Here is a 22,815-nt window from a genome sequence, read left to right as displayed (position 1 = left end):
CAATAACATATTTGTTTATTACTCTATCAATAGCAATAAAAAATTAGGCTTAGAACTAGTTATGGTTCTTTCTAGCAACGTATTTTCTTCGCCTCTCAAACTTAGAAGGGCTGCCAATCTTCGAATAATTCTTAAACCAATTAGAGCTGTAATCCTTTAGGTATTGACGAAAAGTCAGCGCTTTCTCTCCTCTCTCAACCCCAATCGATTTTTACACTAAAATACATAATGGGGTTCATAACTTTCTTGATCAAAAAAGCCTTACCTTTTTGATTCACAAAGAAAATGTAAGAATAATACCGTTAGTTTTGCAGTTAACCGTGATAATTATTTTATATACATGCTAAACGGTGTGAAAACAGTCGTAAACTCGATGGTTATTTTACTTTTTTTAAACTTGGAAGAAAGAATACTTTGGATTTGTTTTAAAACATTTTATGTTGATTTTGGTGTAAAAGAGCATTTTGGTGTTTTTGTTCGTTTCTTTTCGAAATTCACTCAATACTAAACAAAGACTATCTGCGCTAGCGGCCCTTAATTTTAAATTATAAGCTGATAATCAAATTGTTGGATTTGATTGTTATTATATATATATAGCGCACTTGGATTGCGATTTTATTTTTTAACCTTGCGGCAAAGGGACACAAACCGTGAACCTTCAAATTCACAGTCTGGCACGCTATACATTAAATCATGCACAACATATAAAGACTCGGTTACAAAAAGAAAACGATACTTAAGAATGAAAAAGATTCTAATTCTTTCCTCTTTTTTTTTTTTTTTAAACAAAGTTGCTCACCTTTTAGGTGCCCTGATGTGTGGCGTATAGCGTATTCTTACTTATTGTCGTTTCTTTTAATGAAAAAGTCTTTATTTTTTTCTCCTTGTAACACAACATAAATGAAACATTGCCTGTATCAACGTATAGGTGGCCCTTGTAAGCACACGCAAGCAAAGCAAGAGAGATAACTGGAACAAATCTATTTAATTGAAGGAGTGTGCGCCCATGTTCGAGAGAGAGCACCGCCCTTTTTCAGTTGAAGTATATTAGAGAACAGATACATATTTATAGAAGAAAGAGCACAAATAAATGATCCATGAAATTTTAAATAGTTAGTTTTAACACAAAATTGACCACAGATAGAATGATTAGGAAAAGTCCTCATACAGAGGAGAAACGTAAATAACAGCTTTATTAATCGGAATTTTCCCCGCGAAAAAAATCCAGACTTCTCAATTTAAGATCAGTTAGTTGTCCTGTTTGCCAAAAATCGCTTTATTGATAAGTTTGGCCTCAAATTGCGACATCAGAATGACTTAGCAGGCCATGGCCACATCATATCCATGTTACTTCCCGTACAAAGTTGTATCTGTACTCTCAGTTTGGAGCTTTAAAGATATAGCCGAGAGAGAGAGATTTTAACTTGTGGCTGCAAATTGGTTTGATTTGAATTTTGCGCAGAGTTACATGAGGGCTATCAGCGTTAGCCGTTCCTAATTTAGCAGTGTAAGACTTGAGGGGAAGGCAGCTAGTCATCACCCATCGCCAACTCTTGGGCTACTATTTTACCAACGACTAGTGAGATTGAACATTACATTGTAACGCCCCCACGGCTGAAAGGGCGAACATGTTTGGTGCGACGGGGATTCGAACACGCGACCCTCAGATTACGAGTCGAGTGCCTGAACCACCTGGCTATGCCGGGCCGTGGCTAGTAATAACTGCATGTCAGTATTATTCGACTTGGTACTCTCTGCGCTAGGCATATTGTTATAAATCTAATATTATCCACCACTTTATACCATGTAATTAAGTGTTTTTGAACTTTAAGGCCATACAAATATATAACTATCTTACTCTTTCCAATTTTCGTATATATATAGTTTGAAATTGTTGGTTATAAGAACACGACTTGCAAGTGTTCACTGTGTCACTTTTTGTATGTAGCTTTGTGGTGTGTATATGATTATTGGGTACACTACTTGACACACCCATAAACACTTTTATATAACTTTGTAACGGTTTATTTATATATATATATAACGCTATTAAGCAAGCTCATTAATTACGAAAAGTGTTTTCTGTCACAACATGATCATTAGGCTTAAAATGTCATTAACTGTCATACCCTTTTCATTTTCCCAGCCTATTATGTGACCTTTTATTTAAGTAAATGGAAATACCAATTTGCCAACATATTTAAGTTACCTACTAGCACGTATTTAGTTAGATCTGACTAGAATTTAGAGTAACAAGACAAAAAAACTTGTATCTTAAGTGGATGACAGGCTCTCATAGATAAGAACCTTTCCAGCCAGCGTTAACAGAAAACGACTTTTGTGTTTGGATTCTACGCGTACTTGTTTGCGGAATTCAAGACAAGACACGAGGGTAAATGGGCGGTCATTGAAGAGGCTATCACGTGACAATAGAGGTGGCACGCAGAAACCAATGACGCCCACATGCTCAAAGAAATTGACGAAGTTTTCATTTTTGTGATGAGGGATGATGATCAACTTACAGAGTGTGATACAAACGTGTGCAGTGTTCAACAAAAACAATTGTGATACACATTAACTCATTACTTGCGAAACATCAGGCAAATCACACTTTAGTCGTAAGTTGACCAATGGCCACTCAAGCTTACCATTATTCGGGGCGAAGGAACATTCCTCCAGCTTGTGAGTAAATATATTATTAATAGAATAAATTCGGCTTGAAATTATTAAACGTTTGAACGTTTTCCGGGTGTAATTCTCGTTGTGAAGTCGCACATTAATAACTAGTGGTGAATAAGAAATATCCAAAGAAATAACCATGAAATATAAAATTTTACGTTAACACTAAATAAAAATTGAAACCTATAACTGTATAATACAAATTTTAGGATAATCTTACTCGTATGATGCAATGTATTTACGTTTAAACTACTGTATGAAACGCGAAATTGTGTCTAGAAAAATAATTAGAAAATGTATGAAATGTAGTTAACTGTTGAACAAAAATACGTTGAGCCTAATAATTACGAATTGGAAGTTTACAGTGACTAACAGTAATATAAGTAGGGAATAATTACGTAGTGTGAAAAATGCTGGAAATCTGTAATAATAGCATTGTTGGGCATGACATAATTATGCTTTAGACTTAACAATACGTAGATTTCATCATAAATTAATCATCTGTTCGTTTTGTATTATAAATTTCCGAAAGTGACAGTTTTATGGGTTAGATTACAGACTTTGTTCGCAATTTTTTTATTTCCACATTGGAGAAATTGGTATTTTAGTCAAGTACGTTAAGAATTAAATTGTATCCTTATGATAAAGATCAACAAAAAGAAGGTTGGTAAAAAAAAATACGATATTCGTGAAATCCTAAGTAGTTGTTTTAACTACTTGGGATTTCACGAATATTGTATTAAAAAAAAAAAAAGCAAGATAAACTTAACTCGCAGGTAAAGGATTATTTATATACAGAGATATGTTAGATTTATAATCTGGGTTTTAAACAGTGATAGGAATTAACAAAAATAACTACCAGTTAAAACTAGTGAGAATAACCCAACAATAGTATACGCATTTTGTGTATTGTTAATTGTTTTAATTCGATTAGCGAAAATACTATATACGGAAGTAACGTTTATTAAACATAGTGCATAGAAAAATTGTGATTGGATGATTGAATAAATTACCTGTTCAATTTCCTATATAAATATGATTACAAACTGGATTTTGTGGTTTTGATATCGTGTAGTAACATACGATATTGGACAAAGGGTTTCAATGAAATTTCGTATGCTTCTAGGGACCAGCGTGAATGACCTATAGTATACCTTGTTATTTATCGTAGATGGTTATTGGTCGTGTGTCTTACGTTTTATTACTTCTGATTATAGCTCAGAGAGAGAGAGTTCGTGGTATGAATATTAGTATAATATTATATACAAATACAAAGTATGTCAGAATTGAATATGTGATAATTAAATTTGGTAACTTGAAGATGTAAAAGACAACTCTGCAAAGGGTATTGCCTATGATGAATTCCAGATGTCTTCATCTGGTAAGATTGGTTGGTTGGTTGGTTTGGTGTTTTATGGCGCAAAGCAACTAGGCTATCTGCGTCACGTGGTAAGAAAATTGGTACATCTTCTATGTTAAGTGAGCTTCCATTTCTGTTTATAAGAAATAATTGCACATTGATTAAAATGTATACAACAAAGCTAGTTAAGAGCATATCAAAATCAGTGTAAAATAAACAAAACCGTAATTTTAACAATATTCAGGAAGTTTACATTTTTTTCTTGAATAATTTATGAATTTACATATTTGTGTGTGTGAAACTGAATGGAACGGTGTCTATATGATGAGGGAATTCTATTTTTGTCTGATAGTTTGTCCAGAATTTCTTAGTAGAGCTCACAAGGGCTACTGCTTGTGGACGTTCTTAATTTTAAATTAATAGACTACTAAAGGCAGCTACTAAACAACTCCGACAGCACATTGAATAGTGGGATTTGACTCTTTCTACACCTAAAGCCCCAAAGAAGAGGCGTGTTTTTGAGACAACAGGATATGGAATGTGAACCTACAGATTTACAGTAAGGGCGTAAGTACTGTCACGACTAGCCCTTGTCGGAGAGACTTTGAAGTTGTTATAAAGTACTTAACATTAAAGTCCGTCAAAATGGGGAATGAAGAGAAACAATGCGCATGACGTAACTAAATTTAACATTATGTAATAGGTATATTAGTTTAACTGTAATAGCGTTCTTGCATAAAAACTGGAGAAACCATTAATATTTAAAGAATTGGGTGGGCATGTTAGATTTTAACTATACTTAATTGTTGGTTGATTACGTCGTACTACGTTTAACTAGTGGTGACAATGTACTTTGATTGCAAAATATATAAAAGAAACATTATTATTCACAGTTACTTTTTTTTCGATTAACAAAGCTTGTTATGCAAGTTAAAGAGATTTCAAGTTTGCTGCTTTTTCTCTGACCTTGTTCATGCAGTATGGAAAACATGCACGTGTAAGCTCCCAGGATCACAACTTTCCAAAGCTAGAACATCTGCGCTTGCGCGTAAGAGCTGGTGGGTTTTTGGTTTGGCAGCAGAAAGAATAGCAACCAGTCGTCCAACGAATGGTTTGAGAGGCTCTAAAAGTATATGAAGGTGTTCACTGTTGGGTTGTACTGCACGAAAGCTTTTGTTTAAAAATGGGATTTGTAATTAATATTCAACAATTTGTAAATTTAATGTAATTTTAGAAGTGATTGCACATCTCACTTAAAAACAGCCACATGCAACTTGTGCAAATTGCTTGCAACCCAACTGTAATTAAAATAATGATGGTGGTTTATGTAAATATGTGAAATATAATCTGATGAACACTGCGCATTTTAAAATAAGTTAAACCGTAATCAGGTGAATGGCAATTTTATTTAAAAAAAAAGAGCATATTTTTTACTAAACATTAACTACCTTTGTTGTGATAGTAATGAAATTTTTGTTTTCAGATACTAAATATGACGTAATTTAAAATAAATCAAGCTATCATAAACTTAATCAAGAAGTTAGAAACAATAATAACAGGGCTAATAGTTGTAGATTTAATTACAACAGCAGAATAATAATGAATATTTCAGCCTTTACTCTGCACAGATAAGGAACTTGCAAGGATAACAGTAGGGTCAGTTAAGGATGGAAATGAAAAACATGAGGTTATTCTTATAGGAGCTTCGTTAGTACCACAGGTGGACAAGATATGTTATACAGGGGCAAGGGTGGACAACAAGTGATTTAGTGAAGACTGTGGGCAGTGATAGTCTTTGCAGTGCTAGTAGGGGTAACGATGTTGAGAAGGGTAGGTCAGTACAAGACTTTCAAAGAAAAGGGTCATAATAACTTAATTCTGTCAGGGATACTGCCAAGACTTGTCTGTGACTATAAAATTATAAACAGGTCACTAGAGTTGAATACTAGGCATAGGTTAATATGTAAGAAAGAGTAGATTGGATTTATGGGATCATTTCAATGGGAAAAGGTAACTTTTTTAATAATGATTTACATTTTAAGAGGCTTGTTTGTGTAAGAGCTGCTAACTCAACAGCTAGAATGGAAAGGGCCAGAATAATGAAGAAAAAATTATGGTTTAGAAAGAGGTGTATATGGGAATAAGGTACAAAGGTAGTTTTAATGTGAGACTAAACTGTTTATATTATAATGCTATGAGAATAGGAAATGGGTGATTTTTAGAGCACTTGTTCGAACAAAGGATTTAGATGTAATAGAGTAACTGAAACCTGACAGATGTTGACAATTATGATAAGGAATTTCTTTGAAATAGAAAGTTATGCACTATGTAATAGGGATAGAACACTGATAAAAATGGAAGAATGGTTTTGTATGTAAAATATGAGTTACAGTCTATTCAACTTGAGGATATCAAAGCTAATAGCAATGAGGTTGAGTCTGTTTGAATTTCTTTAAGTGGTTATAACAGGAGAAAATTTTTTGGTGGAACTTGTTACAGATCACTGGATGAAATTAATGAGAAGCTTTACATTACAGTAACATAAGTAATTCATATGCAAGTGAGATTGTAAATACAGTACATTTTAATTTCAGACGGGTAGATTGGGAAACATTAGGATCAAATCATAAGACAGGTTTTTATAAAGTGTTCAGGATAGTTTTCTTAAACAGTTTGTTGCATAATGTACTAGAAATAATGATATATTTATTGTTAATTTCTAATAAATAAATACTCAATAGGATAGAGATTGGGAGAATGTTTGGTTGCAAGTGGTCCTTGTTCAGTTAGATTTGATTTTTTGCTGCACGTGGAGATAAGGAGTAATGAGATTTTGGTTCCAACTTGTAAGAAAACAAATTTTGAAGAGGTGAGACTCAAAATATGCTGTGAATTGGGCAAGTGGATTAGCTGGAAATACTGGTCAAATGTGGAAGAAATTTAAAAATAAATACTTCACTCTTCAAGCTAAACATGGTCATTATAGACTTGAAAAGATAGCTGCAATTAAAAAACCAGGTTGCCTCACAAAAGATATAAAGAATAGAATTAAAGAAAATCATTGGAAGTATAGGATTAAATTCACTTCAGTGATTGATTTATTTCAAGGATTATAGAAGAGCAAGAGAGCTGGTCAAATGGGAAATCAGAAAATCATTTGAAGAAAGTGTAAAAATAATTATTAAGGAGTTCTTAAAACAATTTAAGGATAAGCAAAATGTTAGGATGGTAATAGAACCTTTGAAGGATGATACCAGGGAGTTAATATCTGATTGTTATGGTATGGCTGTGTTATTAAATTCCATTTTTTCTTCAGTTTTTAAAAATGAAAATTTCAGCACTATTCCTAATCTGAACAGTTGCAAGAAGGAAACAAGATGACTATGTTAATTCTGTGCTTGTTAAGAAAGAAATTGGAAAGTTGAAAGAATGATTAAGGTCTGGGGCCTAATAATTACTCAGGGGTTTTTAAAGAAGGTTAAGGACTGAATTGTTGATTCTCATGCTGTAATTTGTTTCCAAGTCCTTGAATAGATAATGGATGTAATAAGATTGGAAGTGATGTTACTTTTGATTTAAGTGGAGATGATAAAGATTATCTCAGTTATTATAGGCCTTTTAGTCTTGCATCAGTGGTGGGAAAAGTTTTTGAAAGTCTGATAAAAGATGCTTTGCAAAGTCATTTAACAAAATTTTAAATTTTGTTTGATAAACTGCATAGTTTTACAAGGGGAAAATCTTTCCTTACTAGGCTTTTTACATATTTTTTAAGAGGTGTCTACTCATGTAGATGAGGGTATAGGCATTGATGTGATGTATCTGGATTTTAGAAGATATTTGAGAAGGTGATACTTGAGGTGTAAAAATGTCTCTGGATATGTGGAGTAGATTACATCTTTGGGTAGTAAATTGGCTCGATGGGGGAAAAAAGTAGACAGCTGTTGTAAAAGCTACCTCAGAGCTCAGTGTTAGGACCTATCTCTTTTGACTTACTTCAAGGAGATAAGTGAAGGAATGGTCAGTTGATTATTTAAATTTACTGATAACATTAAGATTTTGAGTGTTGCTGGTGAGGAAGATGGTGCTACCATACAAAAGTCTTAGATTATTGGTGAGTTGGGCAAATAATTGATAGAGTACTTTTAATTGTAATATATGCAAGATAATGCTTTTGGAATATTGTAATTTCAAATGTGACTATAATTTTGAGGGGAACAACTTCTATAATGTTACAGAAGTAAAAGATCGTTATTTTGGTTGATCAGTCTCTCAAGCCATCCAAACAATGTTATTGCTAGTGACAGAGCAAATATAATTTTAGGTTGTATTTACAGAAATGTTGAATGTAATTAAAAATACTTTAAGTGTAAAAAAAATTTAAAAAAATGGTGCAGATACAAACAATTCAGTATATGACTTAAAGGAATGAAATCAAAATTCATAGCCAAATTGGTAGCTACACTTGTAACATTGATAAGAATTTTACAGAAAAAAACACTCATTCATTAGTTAGCCAGGTGATGTTTTTGTCCAACTTTTGGCATGGTGGTAGGTAAAGTAAAATACAATCTAGCTAACTAATCAATGAATGCCTGTCCTAAGTTGAACAAAAGATATGTCCTGGCGAATTAATCAATAAATATTTGCTGTAAAATTCGTATCAGTGCTTATGTGTACCTGGCATTGTTGGTTTTTATTTTATTTCTTTAACCCTAAAACAGTGGGAATGTTGTATGTAGCAGCATCAACTGATGATGGCTGCTATTTCAAGGTTAAGTTGCATACCCACTCCTTTTTTGGCCATATCTTTTCTTTTGCACCTAAGGTGTTGATTAGATATGATATTTGTCAATGCACACCAACAAACCACATCAAGTAAGAAAGAGATACTTGGTAGTAACACACATTATTTTTTGGGATTACAATTCTGTTATTTGGAACAGAGCTTTACTTAACTGAATCAACTAGATTCTTTAAAATATATGATGGTAGTTTTTCCTCTAAAACAATGTTCACAATTGCCTTTTTTATAGTAATACAAGGGAATTTAGATTAACAGTTTCTTGTCATCACCCCCTGCAATTTGTACAGCCATATCAAGCATAATTATTTATGCTGATTGCTTAAGCTAATATCATGTGAGAAAATGCTTTTTAATTAGGATAACTTAATAAAAATTTAGTGAAATTTTGCTGAAAAGTTGACAAGCTATAATCGGTAATAATCATCCACCCGTTTGATTTTTTTTTTAAATTTAAGCTACAAACTGCTATTCTAATTTGCTTGGCCTAACCAATACTTATGTATCTGCATGTCCTTTCACCTTACATCAGCCATCTTTAATCTGAAGGACAAATAATGAAAAACGGTCTACTCTTAGGTGAAGCTGTGGTATGAGTTAAAACGTCAAATTTGACAGGTTTTAGTTTTATAAATTTGCACATACGGCTTATATTTACACAATAAGACTCCTCATTGTAGACTAAAACGATCAATCAGCCTACAAAATTTGAAAATATCTATGAAAATTATGTATGTTTTTGTCTCAAAAAGTTGTACTTTTGGTGCAAATAAAAAAAAAAAGAAAATCAAAATTGTAGATGTTATAATTTTGGTATTTTTAAATGGATTATTTTGAAATTTGGTATGTGAAGTAAGAGCCTAGTAGAGCACTTCCATTGAGAATACGTATTACTCCAGTCCAAGATACAGAAGGTGAAATAATTGTTGAACTATCATTCATTTTACTAACATGCAATGTATCCTTGCAGCTGATTGGTTTGGCTTCATGATATATTACCATGCATCTTGATACTAGTAAACAAAGGTTATGATATCATTGGTTAGGCCACATTTAAAGTATTGTGTTCAGTTGTAGGCTTCTTATCTCAGAAAGGACATTGAATTATTGGAAAGAGTTTGAGGGAGTTACTAGAATGATAGCCGGGATAGAAAGGTTATTATATTAAGATCAGCTAAGATTTCTGAACTTTTCTCTCAAAAAAATGAATAGTTAGAGGAGATCTGATTAAGATTCTTAAGATAATTGGTAGTGTTAATGCATCATATTTTTTTATGTTTAGTGGTGGGGATGGTAAGATTAGAGGAATTATGTACATTTTGGCAGAGTTGGAGTTATCTTAACTAAGACAGTTCTATTTTTCTAACAGGGTGGCTGGTATTTGTATTGGATTGTCATTAAATGTGGTGGTATTTTATATGGTTACAGAAGATACAAAATTTCAGACTCAATTACAAAAAAAGGAACATTAGTCAATTTTAAATCAGTATTTGTGTTAGTGGTGATAATAAATGTATATTAAATGCTCTTAACTTCATTAAGTAAGGGAACATAGAAGCAGTAGAATGAATATACACACTGCATTAGACTAATAGGAATGTGCTTTAAATCATTTTATAATTGTGTGATATGATGGGTCAAGTTTAACCAGGAACCTCTCACATATATATCCATGGTGACAGTAATACTTAATATTATTAACATACCTTAAGTCAAGCTATAAGTAGCATGTTAGTGCTTGTGAAATGTTATCATGGAATACCTTGAACTAAACTGTAAATAATATGGTATTGATAATAGTGGTTGAACACCTTTATTAGCATGTATATAATGTCTTGTCCTGATTTTTATCACAAATCATGAGGAGGTCACAGCATAGGCATTGTGGTAACTATATGAAATTACTCAGCTTGATGTTAACTCCTATGCATTGAATCACAGTGAATACATTTTATCTTCTATCTATCTGCTCATCTTGATGGCAGCAATTAGAAACATTATTAGCTTGTCTGTCACTACTCATCCTGAACAGAGCTACTTATGTCTAAAGATACAAGCACATTTAATATCCATCTTGTTTAAAATTACACATCCTGATGATATCTAATAATTTGTACAAAACCACAGTGCTTGAACTCCAATACATTTCATATTACAGTACATACATACACAGTAATTCTCACCTTGACATTAACTTCAACTTTTGATTTAAATGAAACTGCAATGCATGCACATTTATGTTAATCTGTAGTCAGTCATACTGAAAATATATACCAATACTATAAAGCTACAGTCACCCCTCCCACACACAATGTACAGAGTCTTGTCTCTGATTATTGATTCTTATCAATAGATAGGCACACAATGATTTTATAAGCATAAGGAAAATTTTTTTATTCATGATGGGATATACTTCATATATCAATGTAACACTGGTCTGTCAAAATATGTAGTTTATTCCAACATGAATAAAGAATTTTCCTTATAAATCATTGTATGCTTAACTATTGATGTATCATAATGTGCTTACTTCCTCAAGTATTGATTCTTATGTTTGCTAGTTATGAGTATAAAGTCATTGTATAATCACAACTAACTTGTCTTTAATTAATAATTGTTATGGCTGCCACTCTAGTTGTGTGTAAATTAACATCATAATCACAGACAACTTGCCTCTAATTGTTAGTTATTATACTAACTATTGTAGCTATATCTAAAGTTGCAGTATCACCATAAATAATATTTCTGTAACTGCTAATTCTTATTACAAATACTGTAGTTACGTGTAAAGACAGTGTTTATGTGGTATTCACTTGTCTTTAATATTCCATTTGGAAGCTATTGATATTTGTGATATGACATAATGTACAGTGTTAGTTTTCTCTTATCAGTTAACCCTTTGAATGAAATCAACTGATCTTTATGCAGTTGTAATATAAACACAGTTTACGCTTATTCCTTTTTGTTCGTGCTGATTGTATTTTATAATGTGTGGGAAGTCAAAGTGTGCACACAAATATTAAAATATTAACATGACGGGCCCGGCATGGCCAGGGGGTTAAGGCGTGCGACTCGTACTCTGAGGGTCACGGGTTTGCATCCCCGTCGTGCCAAAATTGCTTGCCTTTTCACCCAGGGTGTGTTATATATAATGTTATGGTCAATCCCACTACTCTTTGGTAAAAGAGTAGCCTAAGAGTTAGCAATGGGTGGTGATGACTAGCTGCCTTTCCTCTAGTCTTACACTGCTAAATTAGGGACGGCTAGCGCAGATAGCCCTCTAGTAGCTTTGTTTGCACAAAATTTAAAAAACAAACACAAACAATTAACTTGTCTATAACAAGCGATCCTGATATTAGCTGCTAATGTGAGAAATCAAAGTGTGCATACAAACAATACAGTATTAACTTTCTCTCACTAGTAACTTTATATTAGCTATTGATATGTTAGAAGTCAACGTGTGCACAGAAAGTGGCACATTATTATCTTGTCATTAGTTACTTATGACAGTTTCTAGTGTGAATGAATTCACATTATTCACTTGTCTTCCCTTATTTTTCACCACAGGGGCTACTAATATACTGAACACAGTGCTTTCACAGTATGAGATTATCTTTTTCACTGTTCATTCTGTGAATACATTCTATGAAATCACCACACTTGATATCTTTACCATGTCTTTAAATACTTTTTCTGTATTGGTTGTCCCTCCTGTTTTTTTGTTTGTTTTTTTTTCTTTAAGTAAACAGTATTAGGTTGTCTGATTATACAATCATAAAATTAACTTGTTTCTAAGTTTGTCTTGCTGGTATCTACTCATGTCGAATAACAATGTAGTAGTGCCCTAGGTTGTATTTACTTGCTCATGTCTACTGATGTGTAGAATATTGCAGTGCACATAGGGTATTAAATTACTCTTGCATGATAGTTACTAATGTGTTTGATTTCAGAGTGCAAGCAGAATATTATCTTGAATTTTGAATTTAGTCTCTTGTTTTATTACCAACTATTATTATGCACACTGTTCATATTCGTGCAGCTTTCTTTAGTATAATTACATTAATACTAACTATGAATGGAAAACAGACCCACAGTTATAGCCATGATTTAGAGATTTATTTCTGGGATAGCTGCTTAGATTTTAAAATATATTATTCTGACTTGCATTACCTTAGACTGCGATTTAGAACCATATGATATAGTAGTTAATAAAACATGGGAAGTTATTATGACACATTATTATTAAAATTAATTCATATAACACATTTAAGGAACACTTATTATCCTGTTTGTCAGACTGCCAACGTTAAGTGTAATATACATCTGTTCTGCTTTTTCTAGATGCACTTCTAGCTGATCTTCAGAACACAACAGTCCATCTGAATCACTCTGGATCTGGCTACCAGTCTTCTCCTCCTCCACTGGAAGATAACCCAGTTTACAGTCAGCCGTCAGTGGTGGACCGTGGTTCGGTGAGGTATTTTTTTTAGTAAAAATAGAGTGAAGGAATTAATTCATGTTACTTCCATTAATCCATATAGAGTAGTGGTTTGTTGTTTATGTTTCTTCATGAGACAGATTTATGTTTGACATAGAAGGATAAACATGCTTATTTGTCAGTTGATATTAATATTAATTCAAAGTTAATGGCACAAAACAAAATATGCATCTTATGAGATTTTGTTACTGGAATAATTTTATGTATTATTAATTTGTAAAATTTTTTTCCAGCCCATTTACCAGAATCAACAAGTGATAAGAGAGGTAACCATGACAACTACTCCAATCTTTCCTGAATGCTCACTAAGCCCCAAGCAAGATGTATCTTTAGAGAACAACTTATCAGAATTGGACACTCTTTTAGAAGACTTGAACTCTGCAAGATTCATGACTTATCCAGGAACAAAAGGTAGTGTTATAACCTCTGCCTTTGATCTAGATGTTTTTGTGTTTAGTAGGAAGGTAGTTTAGCATAATGAGGGATGGATGTGGCTTAATACTTGGAAGTGTCCTGAAATTTTAGGAAACAATTTAAGTGATGTATAGAAAGTGAATTAGGCAATAGTAAGTTATTGAATAGTAACTCTATTAGAATGAATATTCGAGTTAGCAAGTATGTTAGCCAGGTAGTTCAGTGCTGTGAATACTAAGTTTAGGTTTGGAAAAAATAATACAGGTATAAAATTAGGAAGTAAGTATAATATTTGTTTATTTGTGAAGTTAAGTCCCTAATATAATGTTGATTATACTAACCACAGAATTTGAAATTGAAGATATAAAACATTTTTTTGTAATTAATTGCACTGGACTTTGTATTATTCTTTTCTCTTATTTTTTAAACCAAATAATCAAACAGAACTCAACCAACAATAAAACAACAGTGTTGTCAGGAGTGGAGCTATTTTAATAAAAGTAAAACAAAATTAAGACTCAAATAGAAGGTGGGATATGCTTGGAGCAAAATGGAAACCTTCTGTAAATAATAAAACTTTTTTAAAAAAGATCAGAAAAACAAGTGATAGAAAATTAAAAGAAGTTCAGGAAGAAAGAGATGGAAAAAAACAGAAGACAAGCACAATGATTTGAGAGAGGAAGTATGAGACTCGCATAACAATTAGAAACAAAAACCAGTTCCTATCAAGACAAAATTGAAGAAGCTTTAGGAAATGTATCAAAGGACATCATCATTAGAATATAATATTTAGAGACTGAATAGGCAGTGGAAGAATAAAAATGACTGCACTCTTCTCTTTATCTATTGAAAAATTTCTACCTCAAACACTATTATCTATGACATGTGGAGTAAATAAATCCATCTGGTCTACATTTGTTATTACTAATGCCATTTGCAACTAGAGATCTTTATTGACTAGTCCAAATATATCACTGCCTCATCTAGTTATGAGTATAGCAAACCAATTCATTGTCCAGTTAAAAAACAAAAGAATAATGGGAGGCACATCTTGAAGTTTGAAATAATTTATAAAATGATTGGATGGAGTAGTGAACAAGTTATTCAGCCTGCTGCACATTTAAAAAGACCAGATTTAACAACACTAAGTAACCTTTCAACAACTATCAGTTGTTAGTGGTCACTTTATCAAATGGATTGTCAGTGATACATAATAAGCAAGTTTCTAAAGCAAAGTTTATGAAGAGAGTAAGAAGGAATGGCAAATACTTTGCCAAACTTGTTAAAGAAATGTAACACTAGACATGCTCCCCAAGAAATGGTAGATTAGTTAGCACCTGACCAATTCATAGATGATTCAGCAAATGAAAATATATCAGATTAAAAAAAAAGATGTACATCTTTAAAGAACGTTATTGACGAGGAAACTAGAACCTATAAAAGTCACAAATAATCATTAAATGGGTCATCTAAGAAATATAAGTTTGTCAAATCAATCCAAGAATTATAAAATTGTTAAATCAAATTGTTTAGAAACATCCACTGTCTGTGGCAGTGGTCTAGAAGAGCACAAATGGTTAATTAGAGAACTGTTTGTTCAGAATGGAAAAGTAAACTGAAGAACATAAGGCATTTCAGTTAAAACTCTATCACTGCATATTGTCAGAAGCTGCAGACAAATGTACTTAGGAAATAAAATCTGTTCCTAAAGGATGACAAGAAAAGGAAACTGCTGTTTGTCTGAGACTGTGATGTATCATCCTTTGATATTAAACCAAGGAGATGATGTTATAAGGATGAAAATATTTCCATCTGCAACAGTTGAGATAAGTGCATTATTTAAAGAAACTATATGTTGAGTAAATGGATTTGTTGATTGGAAAGCTTGCATCCCATTGATTGACACTAATTTCTATATCTATCATTATTCAACTTGATCAGGTTTGGGAGGCTGGTAGAGATGAAGCAAGAAGATGGATTGATACAAACAGCATATTGTCATAAAGTTCCAGGAAGAGAAAAGTTTAAAGTTACTCATGGTTTATTTCTCAATACATCATATGTCAGTAATTTATTTGAAAGAAGAATGCATTATGGTCATTGAATTCATGAGAGAACACAGATGTAAAATTAGACTCTTTTCAAATAGTTTCAGTCATGATTAAGAAATCCCTTTGCACTACTCAACAGTTACAGCTCCATAAGTTGATCTTCCAGTGATGATAAGGATCATAGAACAAGGTAAAAAAAATAGCTAACCTAAAGTGCAACAGAGCAGCATTCAGAAAGATAGGCAGTTCAAGTAAAGAGTTATCTACTGTATTTTTTGGAAATATATCAATGGGGAAAAAATGGCCAACTGGTTTCCTTTAAGATGGGCTTTGTCAAAAGTTAATGAACCTGTTAATGAGCCCAAGATTCCTGTTTAGGTCCTTTACAAAGAGTTGTCAGGGGTTGAACAAACAGTAAATAGTAGGTTCTTTTGTAATAACAAGATGGCAAGTGATGATACACAACAAGAGGTCATCTCATTTTAATATCATAAACAACAGAGAAAAAATTATTAAAGAGTTTTGGTGACTGGACAGATTAGGAGCAATAAATTAAAAACTAAATATGTATATTATTAACTAAAATTGTGATTTGCTTTTAAATTATACATATTTCAGTGATGAGTTAATGGTTATAGTGCTTATCATTACAAATATTAATATTGTAAATTGTCAAGTGAGATTCTTGATAGTGGTAGAAGTTTTAGTTTAAGTTGATATTGTTTCCTTTGCATAATATTGTTCAAGGTACTTTACTATCCATGGAGAGAGCAAAGTAATAGCTGTTATTCTTAATCTAGATTTGTGTAGAAATGTGTACTGATATATAGCTTGAAGAGACTGTGAAATAACTTGATGGATTTGGTCCAAGTGCCTGAAAGTTTTCTAAAGTTTGGAAAACAATTTGAATAATATACAAAAAGAGAGGTAGGCTAGTGTGAATGAGTTAACAGATCTTTTCAAGTGAGTTATTGAGTGAGTTAGTTCATTGTTGGAAATATTTACTTTATTTTTTGACAAAGAGATATAAATACTTGATCCAAAACTAAATTCTTTGTTATCGGTTATGAATTTTGTACAATTTGATGTTGAAACCAGGATCTGAAAACAGACAGTACTTATTTCCTATATGTTACATCAACATTAATTGTTATGTTATATCATGTATCTAATACAGCAACCCAATTCTATGTTAAATTGTTTAAACTTGGTTGTTTGTGACATGGTAAAGAAATAGAAGCATGAGGTTTCATTTTCTAATGTCTTCTATGCAACATATAACTCTCATTGAAACTATACAAACAGAAATTGAATCGCAAAGATACTGATTCATATAAGGTCCTTTTATAATATCTGATTATTTACATTTGTATACACATATTTTTTCTCCAAAATAAAAATGCAAATAGTTGCTTGAAATGAAAAAATAAAAGATGAAATATGCCAAAATTATCACTTCCATTAACACATTAGACTGTATTGATATAGCAAATGTGTAGCCTTTATGGAACTCCTTCACAAATTGCATACTGTGTATGGAAAATATATTTGGATAAGTGTGACCCCTGATGGATATTTTAAATTTAGCTTTTATCACATACAAGCATTCTCAGATTGTTGAGGCTTCAGTGTTTCATGGTACAAGTTGCAAGCTAGAAATAATTGCTCCAGTTGGCATGTTGCCATTGGGATATAATTTTTTTTCTTATTTGAATTCTTGGTTGTTTTGTTTACTAGTGAAAAGATCTGTTATCTTGTTACTGTCAATTTATTCACTTCACTTGCATTAGGACCTAATGAAATGTATAATTTTTTAAAACTGTCATATATAAATTCATCTAATAAAAGTTGAATGTGAATAAATGCTGTGTGCTAATTCAAACACTGTGACATAAAAGAAGTACACTGAACTTTAATAAGGTCATTATAGGTATCATTCATAAATAAGCATTAATGACAAGTTTTAGCTTACTTGAATTGTCTAAGCTTCTTAACCTGGGGGTTAACAATGTTAGATAGCTAACTTTTTGTGTAAGCATTTGCTTTTATACATGAAGTGAGTTACTACAACTAGTTTTGTTTGTGTTTTTATGTTATCCTGTTTTCTGTATTTAGTTTGTAGACTGTGTTGAACCAAAACAGTGAAACTAATGTTACATTTACTTAAATGTCTTTATGACAATAAATAAAAGCTACTGTCCATGTGTCTTAACCTTGTAGTATCTGAACCTAGTATTTTCATTTTAAATGTTTCATTCATGTATTATCAAAGCAAGTGTCAACAGCTAAGTGTCTATCTTGTACTATCTACTAGTTACTTCATGAAGATGTGTTCATTTCAAACATTGTACGTCCAGCAAACCTGAAAATTTTAACTTGAATCCTTCCTAAATATTCTTGAACTTTTACAACCGACTTTCAGAAACTTCTAAAATAAAATAAGTGTTATTAATTTGATAATTTTGTGATATTAGATTGCTAATGATATCAATTATGATTTGATGTTAGTAACTCTTTGTTTCATTGGTTAGAACTTTATAAAATTATTTAGGAAACATTGAGTTTTTATTAAATTTTGGTAAAAACTACCAGAAGCAACTTAAGACAAATTTTGCATCTCCAGACAGATGGTTATTAATCTGGTATTTATCAAGTGAAAAAGATTTATGATTTTAATGTAGTAAATATACTTGAATACTTTATTTCAAAACATCCATTACTGTTAAATAAATTTCAGTAATAATATATCTCAAGATGGCTGGTTTGGGTATTAACACTTTTACTAATAATCTTGAGATATATTTTTACTTCAGGTGGGCAGCTCAACATGGCCAGGTGGTTAAGGCACTCAACTCGTAATCTGAAGTTCGTGGGTTTGATTCCCTGTCACACCAAACATGCTCACCCTTTCCGCTGTTGGGGTGTTATAATGTGATGGTCAATCCAACTATTCATTGGTAAAAGAGTAGCCAAAGAGTTGGTGGTGGGTGGTGATAACTAGCTGTCTTCCCTCTAGTTTTACACTGCTAAATTAGGGATGGCTAGCACAGATAGTCCTCATGTAGCTTTGCAAGAAATTCAAAACAAACAAACAAACTTCCAGTGGGTTTCTCATCAACACGAGTGTCAGTAATCTTCTGTAGCTGAATGTTTACCCCTAATATTATTAAGTTAAAAAATGTTAATCAAAATAGCTGTAAGTTTATTTCTAAGAACTTGTTTTTCTAAATGAAAATCCTGCATACCTGTAGCTAATTTAATGTTTTAACTAAGTGTTTAAAACCATCCCATGAGCCAGCTTGTGCATCTTTTAGTATGGAGCTTAGGGTGGTCAAAAGACATCTTTCCAGAATGTAGTGATTTAGAGCTTTTTCTAGAGATTTCAATGAATGAAGCTTGGCACAACTTCTAAAATTAATATAAAACATAATGAAAATTTTATGAGTTATACTATGGTGGTACTATATAGATTATTGTACCATCCTTCTTATATTTACTCTACATTACAGAAATGTAGTTTAAAATTGAGTATTGCTAAGTTAAATCATTTGGTAATGTATCTGCTTCAACTTCAACACTATCTTTGGGCTTTACTGTGCCATTACTTTCACACAATATTGAAACTAATGATTTCTTACATATCCTTATAATCCACATTTTCTGAAGATAATGATGCTGTTGTGCTAAGTTTTTCATATATCACTGTGTCAGTGCAGTCGTTAATTGCCAAATCTCCAATTCTGCTGGTATGTCAGATTGGTTGGGATATCTTCAAATGAGTTCTTCCTTTATTCAACCTTAGGCTCATGGTTTAGCTTAATCAGTGCACTTAATATTATTGCATTCCTCACAATCACATCTAGAAAATTTCAAGCATGTTTCATTGCTGCACTTTTACGTGTACAAATTAACTTCTCGATGTTGGTTCACACATTCTTGGAATAGGCCATGAATTTGGTACAGCTACCTAGACCTCAAATAGTGCCACACATCATGTTTTTGTATAGTAAGAACAGCCCAAACCTTTCCAAAATTACTTTTTAATCCACATTAAGATGCCACACTAGCTTGTGTGGCAGGTGTTAAAACACTTGTGTGTGAAACATTTCACCTGAGGCCTAACTTTATTCTTCTACCCAACTAAAAAATATGCAAATCTGAACTAAAGATTAACCATTAATATGAAGGTGATTATTTTAATTTTAAACTACATCTTGGTATTTTGTTATAAACATCTACAGCTTTGTTGAATAATGTTGAATATCTGCATCTCCTTCAATGATATTAGTGATTTATAACTTAGACAAATCTGTTGCCTGTAATATTTGTCTTGAAAGTAAGTTTCTTTGGGTTGCTAATCACTGATGACAAAATTTACAAGACATGCATAAGAAAAAGTAACTAGCTGGAAATTTGCAGATGCATTTTAGCATAGTTCACTCAATAGTAAAAACAAATTAATTTGGTTGTTGAACTTTGCTCAATCTCTGACCTTTAGTGTTTCTTTTGGGGTAAAAAAATCATTGAATTTCCTATTTTGAATGTTCTACTTATGGATCAAGGTAGTTAATTGAGAATTTAATACATTTTTAAAGCTGAATGAGTATCCAATTTATTTTTATTAACAGGATACCAATACCAGTCAACAGTGAATGGTCCTTCCAACCCTGTTCCTACTTCTCCAAGATACCACAACATCTCTCCTTCAGGCAGCACCAGCAGCAGTGGCATTCAAGATGTTGGACCCTCAGTAGAGAGCCTATTGGATGAGCTACAGAATGCTGTTCCAGAAACAATCAAACAGTTAGTAACTTGTAATTTTGCTTATATACATGTTGGGAAAAGATGGGAATTTTAATGGATGTTTTATTTATCATGAATGTATTATAAAATACGTATTACTCATATGTTAGAATTCATATCAGAAATGATATTTATATTCTAATGACTTTTTAAATCTTGTGTAAAGAATGATCCTCAAGCATTAGGTCTGCAAGTTTCCTGTTCTTTATTTATGTACTTATGCCTAACAGTGCATATTTAAATTTGCTCTAGAATAGATGTTTTTTACTTTGAAAATTATTGCAAAGATATACTTTCACTGAAGAAGTATTAATAAAAAGAAGGTAAACTTTCTCCTCAATTGAAAACTAGGCTGTTGTCAGTAATTTGTAAACCATGTCTGTAGGTTCACTGACATTACCTTTTAATGTTATCTTTGTGTGTATGTAACTAATGAAAGAACGATCTGCAGACAAACCTTAGAAGCTATATTTAGTTTCCCTCTTCTGATCCACTGAGATGTTTTAGTTAGCTTTCTAGTCCCTAACAACCCATTTTAAATATATGTAGACTGCACATGAAACTCTTCACCCACACCAAAGTGTAAGCACTATATTTGTTAATATTGTCATGCCTGAGAGAAGTTTATAATTTTTAATTTAATTTTTTTGCCTTGATTTATTTGTTAGTTAAAATGCAGGTGCAATTTAATATAGTAATAAGAACCATTAGCTGTTCTTTGGTATTGACTGTTATTGGTGTTATGTAGTTCAGAAAACTTACAAATATTTTGTGATGTCCAGATTCAACTTCTAGGTACCTTATGTTTATTAGTTTAGTGTTAAAAATGTCTATGCAAATTGTCATTTTGCACTAACCTTACAATATTTTGTTATTTGTAACAGTAATGTTACAGTTTCTTAATGCCACTCAATGTATACAGTTTATAACAATAATGTTAAAGATTTCTATGACTTAACATGTTTTGCAGTTTATAATAGTAATGTTAGTTTCCTTCTGTGAATCGATATATACCCCCCCACACACACACACACACAGTTTATAAGTTTTTTTTGTAACTACATGAGATGCAGTTTACAACAATAATATTACAATGTCTCACTGTAGCATGACATCTTATAGAATGTATAGGAGTAATGTTAGTTTCTTAGCTTAACTTGGCATGCCATAAAGTTTAAAGTAATGATGTTACAATTTCTTAGTGTGACTCAACAAGTCTTACAGCTTGTAACAGTAATGTAAAAAACATTGTTAGCATAATTCAGAATGCTACACAGCTTGTAACAGTTTCTTATTGTAAATTGGCATGCTATACAGTTTATAATAGTAATGTCACAGTTTGTTAGGATAACTTGATATGCTGTACAGTTTATAATAGTAATGTCACAGTTTGTTAGGATAACTTGATATGCTGTACAGTTTATAATAGTAATGTCACAGTTTGTTAGGATAACTTGATATGCTGTACAGTTTATAATAGTAATGTCACAGTTTGTTAGGATAACTTGATATGCTGTACAGTTTATAATAGTAATTTAACAATTTCTTCCTGCAAGTTATTATACCATAGTTTATATCAATAATTGTATAGTTTGTTGGTGTAATCCAACATTTTATACAGTTTATAACAGCAATATCAGTTTTCTACTCTGTATACTCTACTGTTTATAATGGTAATTGGTACAGTTTTCTTGTATAACTTGACATGCTTTACAGTTTATAACTGTAATATAACAATTTCTATATGTGACTTGTAATAGTACAGTTTGTAACTGGTATTGTTACACAGATTTTTTTTTGTAACTACATCATTATATAATTCCTTTCTATGTATTTGAAACATATACTGATACTTACTATGTTTCCTAACTGTAATTTGTCATGTTTCACTGTGTTTCTAACTGCTTCTGCAACGCAGTGTGTTATTGTAATGTTAAACAATTACTTATCACTTTTACCATAATGTATAATGCCACACTCTTTCTTTCTGAAAGATGCATATTGTATGTTATAATGTCTGTAATTTTTACTTTTTTCTTTCTGTAACTTATTACGAAGTGTCACACTTCTAGCTTATTTTTATTTTAGTATGTAAATTTAGTTTTTTGCAATAACATACAAATGGTTGTTTAAAGTGAACTCTTGTTGAAATCATATCCTATAGTTTTGTGTAGTTTTATTCCATGTAATTTTGTGTAGTGTCATTCCA

The 22,815-nt window shown here is 31.9% G+C and overlaps 1 protein-coding gene across 4 annotated transcripts in view; it reads left to right on the top strand.

The window, feature by feature from the left end:
* The window catches only part of LOC143240873 (paxillin-like), a 54,249-nt gene that overhangs the window by 12,340 nt on the left and 19,094 nt on the right, over nucleotides 1–22,815 (top strand). For 2 of the 4 annotated variants that reach the window (XM_076484087.1, XM_076484086.1), the window contains exons 1-4: nucleotides 1,504–2,682; nucleotides 13,182–13,312; nucleotides 13,572–13,749; nucleotides 20,432–20,606. In XM_076484087.1, coding sequence (XP_076340202.1) covers nucleotides 2,631–2,682; nucleotides 13,182–13,312; nucleotides 13,572–13,749; nucleotides 20,432–20,606 — 536 coding nt within the window. In that variant the 5' untranslated portion in view covers nucleotides 1,504–2,630. Of the gene's footprint in view, nucleotides 1–1,503; nucleotides 2,683–13,181; nucleotides 13,313–13,571; nucleotides 13,750–20,431; nucleotides 20,607–22,815 lie in introns of those variants that run through there. The other 2 variants (XM_076484089.1, XM_076484088.1) reach the window with 1 other exon arrangement.

The sequence above is a fragment of the Tachypleus tridentatus genome, chromosome 13, assembly GCF_004210375.1.
Source record: "Tachypleus tridentatus isolate NWPU-2018 chromosome 13, ASM421037v1, whole genome shotgun sequence".
NCBI classification, from domain to species: Eukaryota; Metazoa; Arthropoda; class Merostomata; order Xiphosura; family Limulidae; genus Tachypleus; species Tachypleus tridentatus.
The sequence above is the reverse complement of the archived record's forward strand: the minus strand, read 5'-3'. Positions and strand labels throughout refer to the sequence as shown.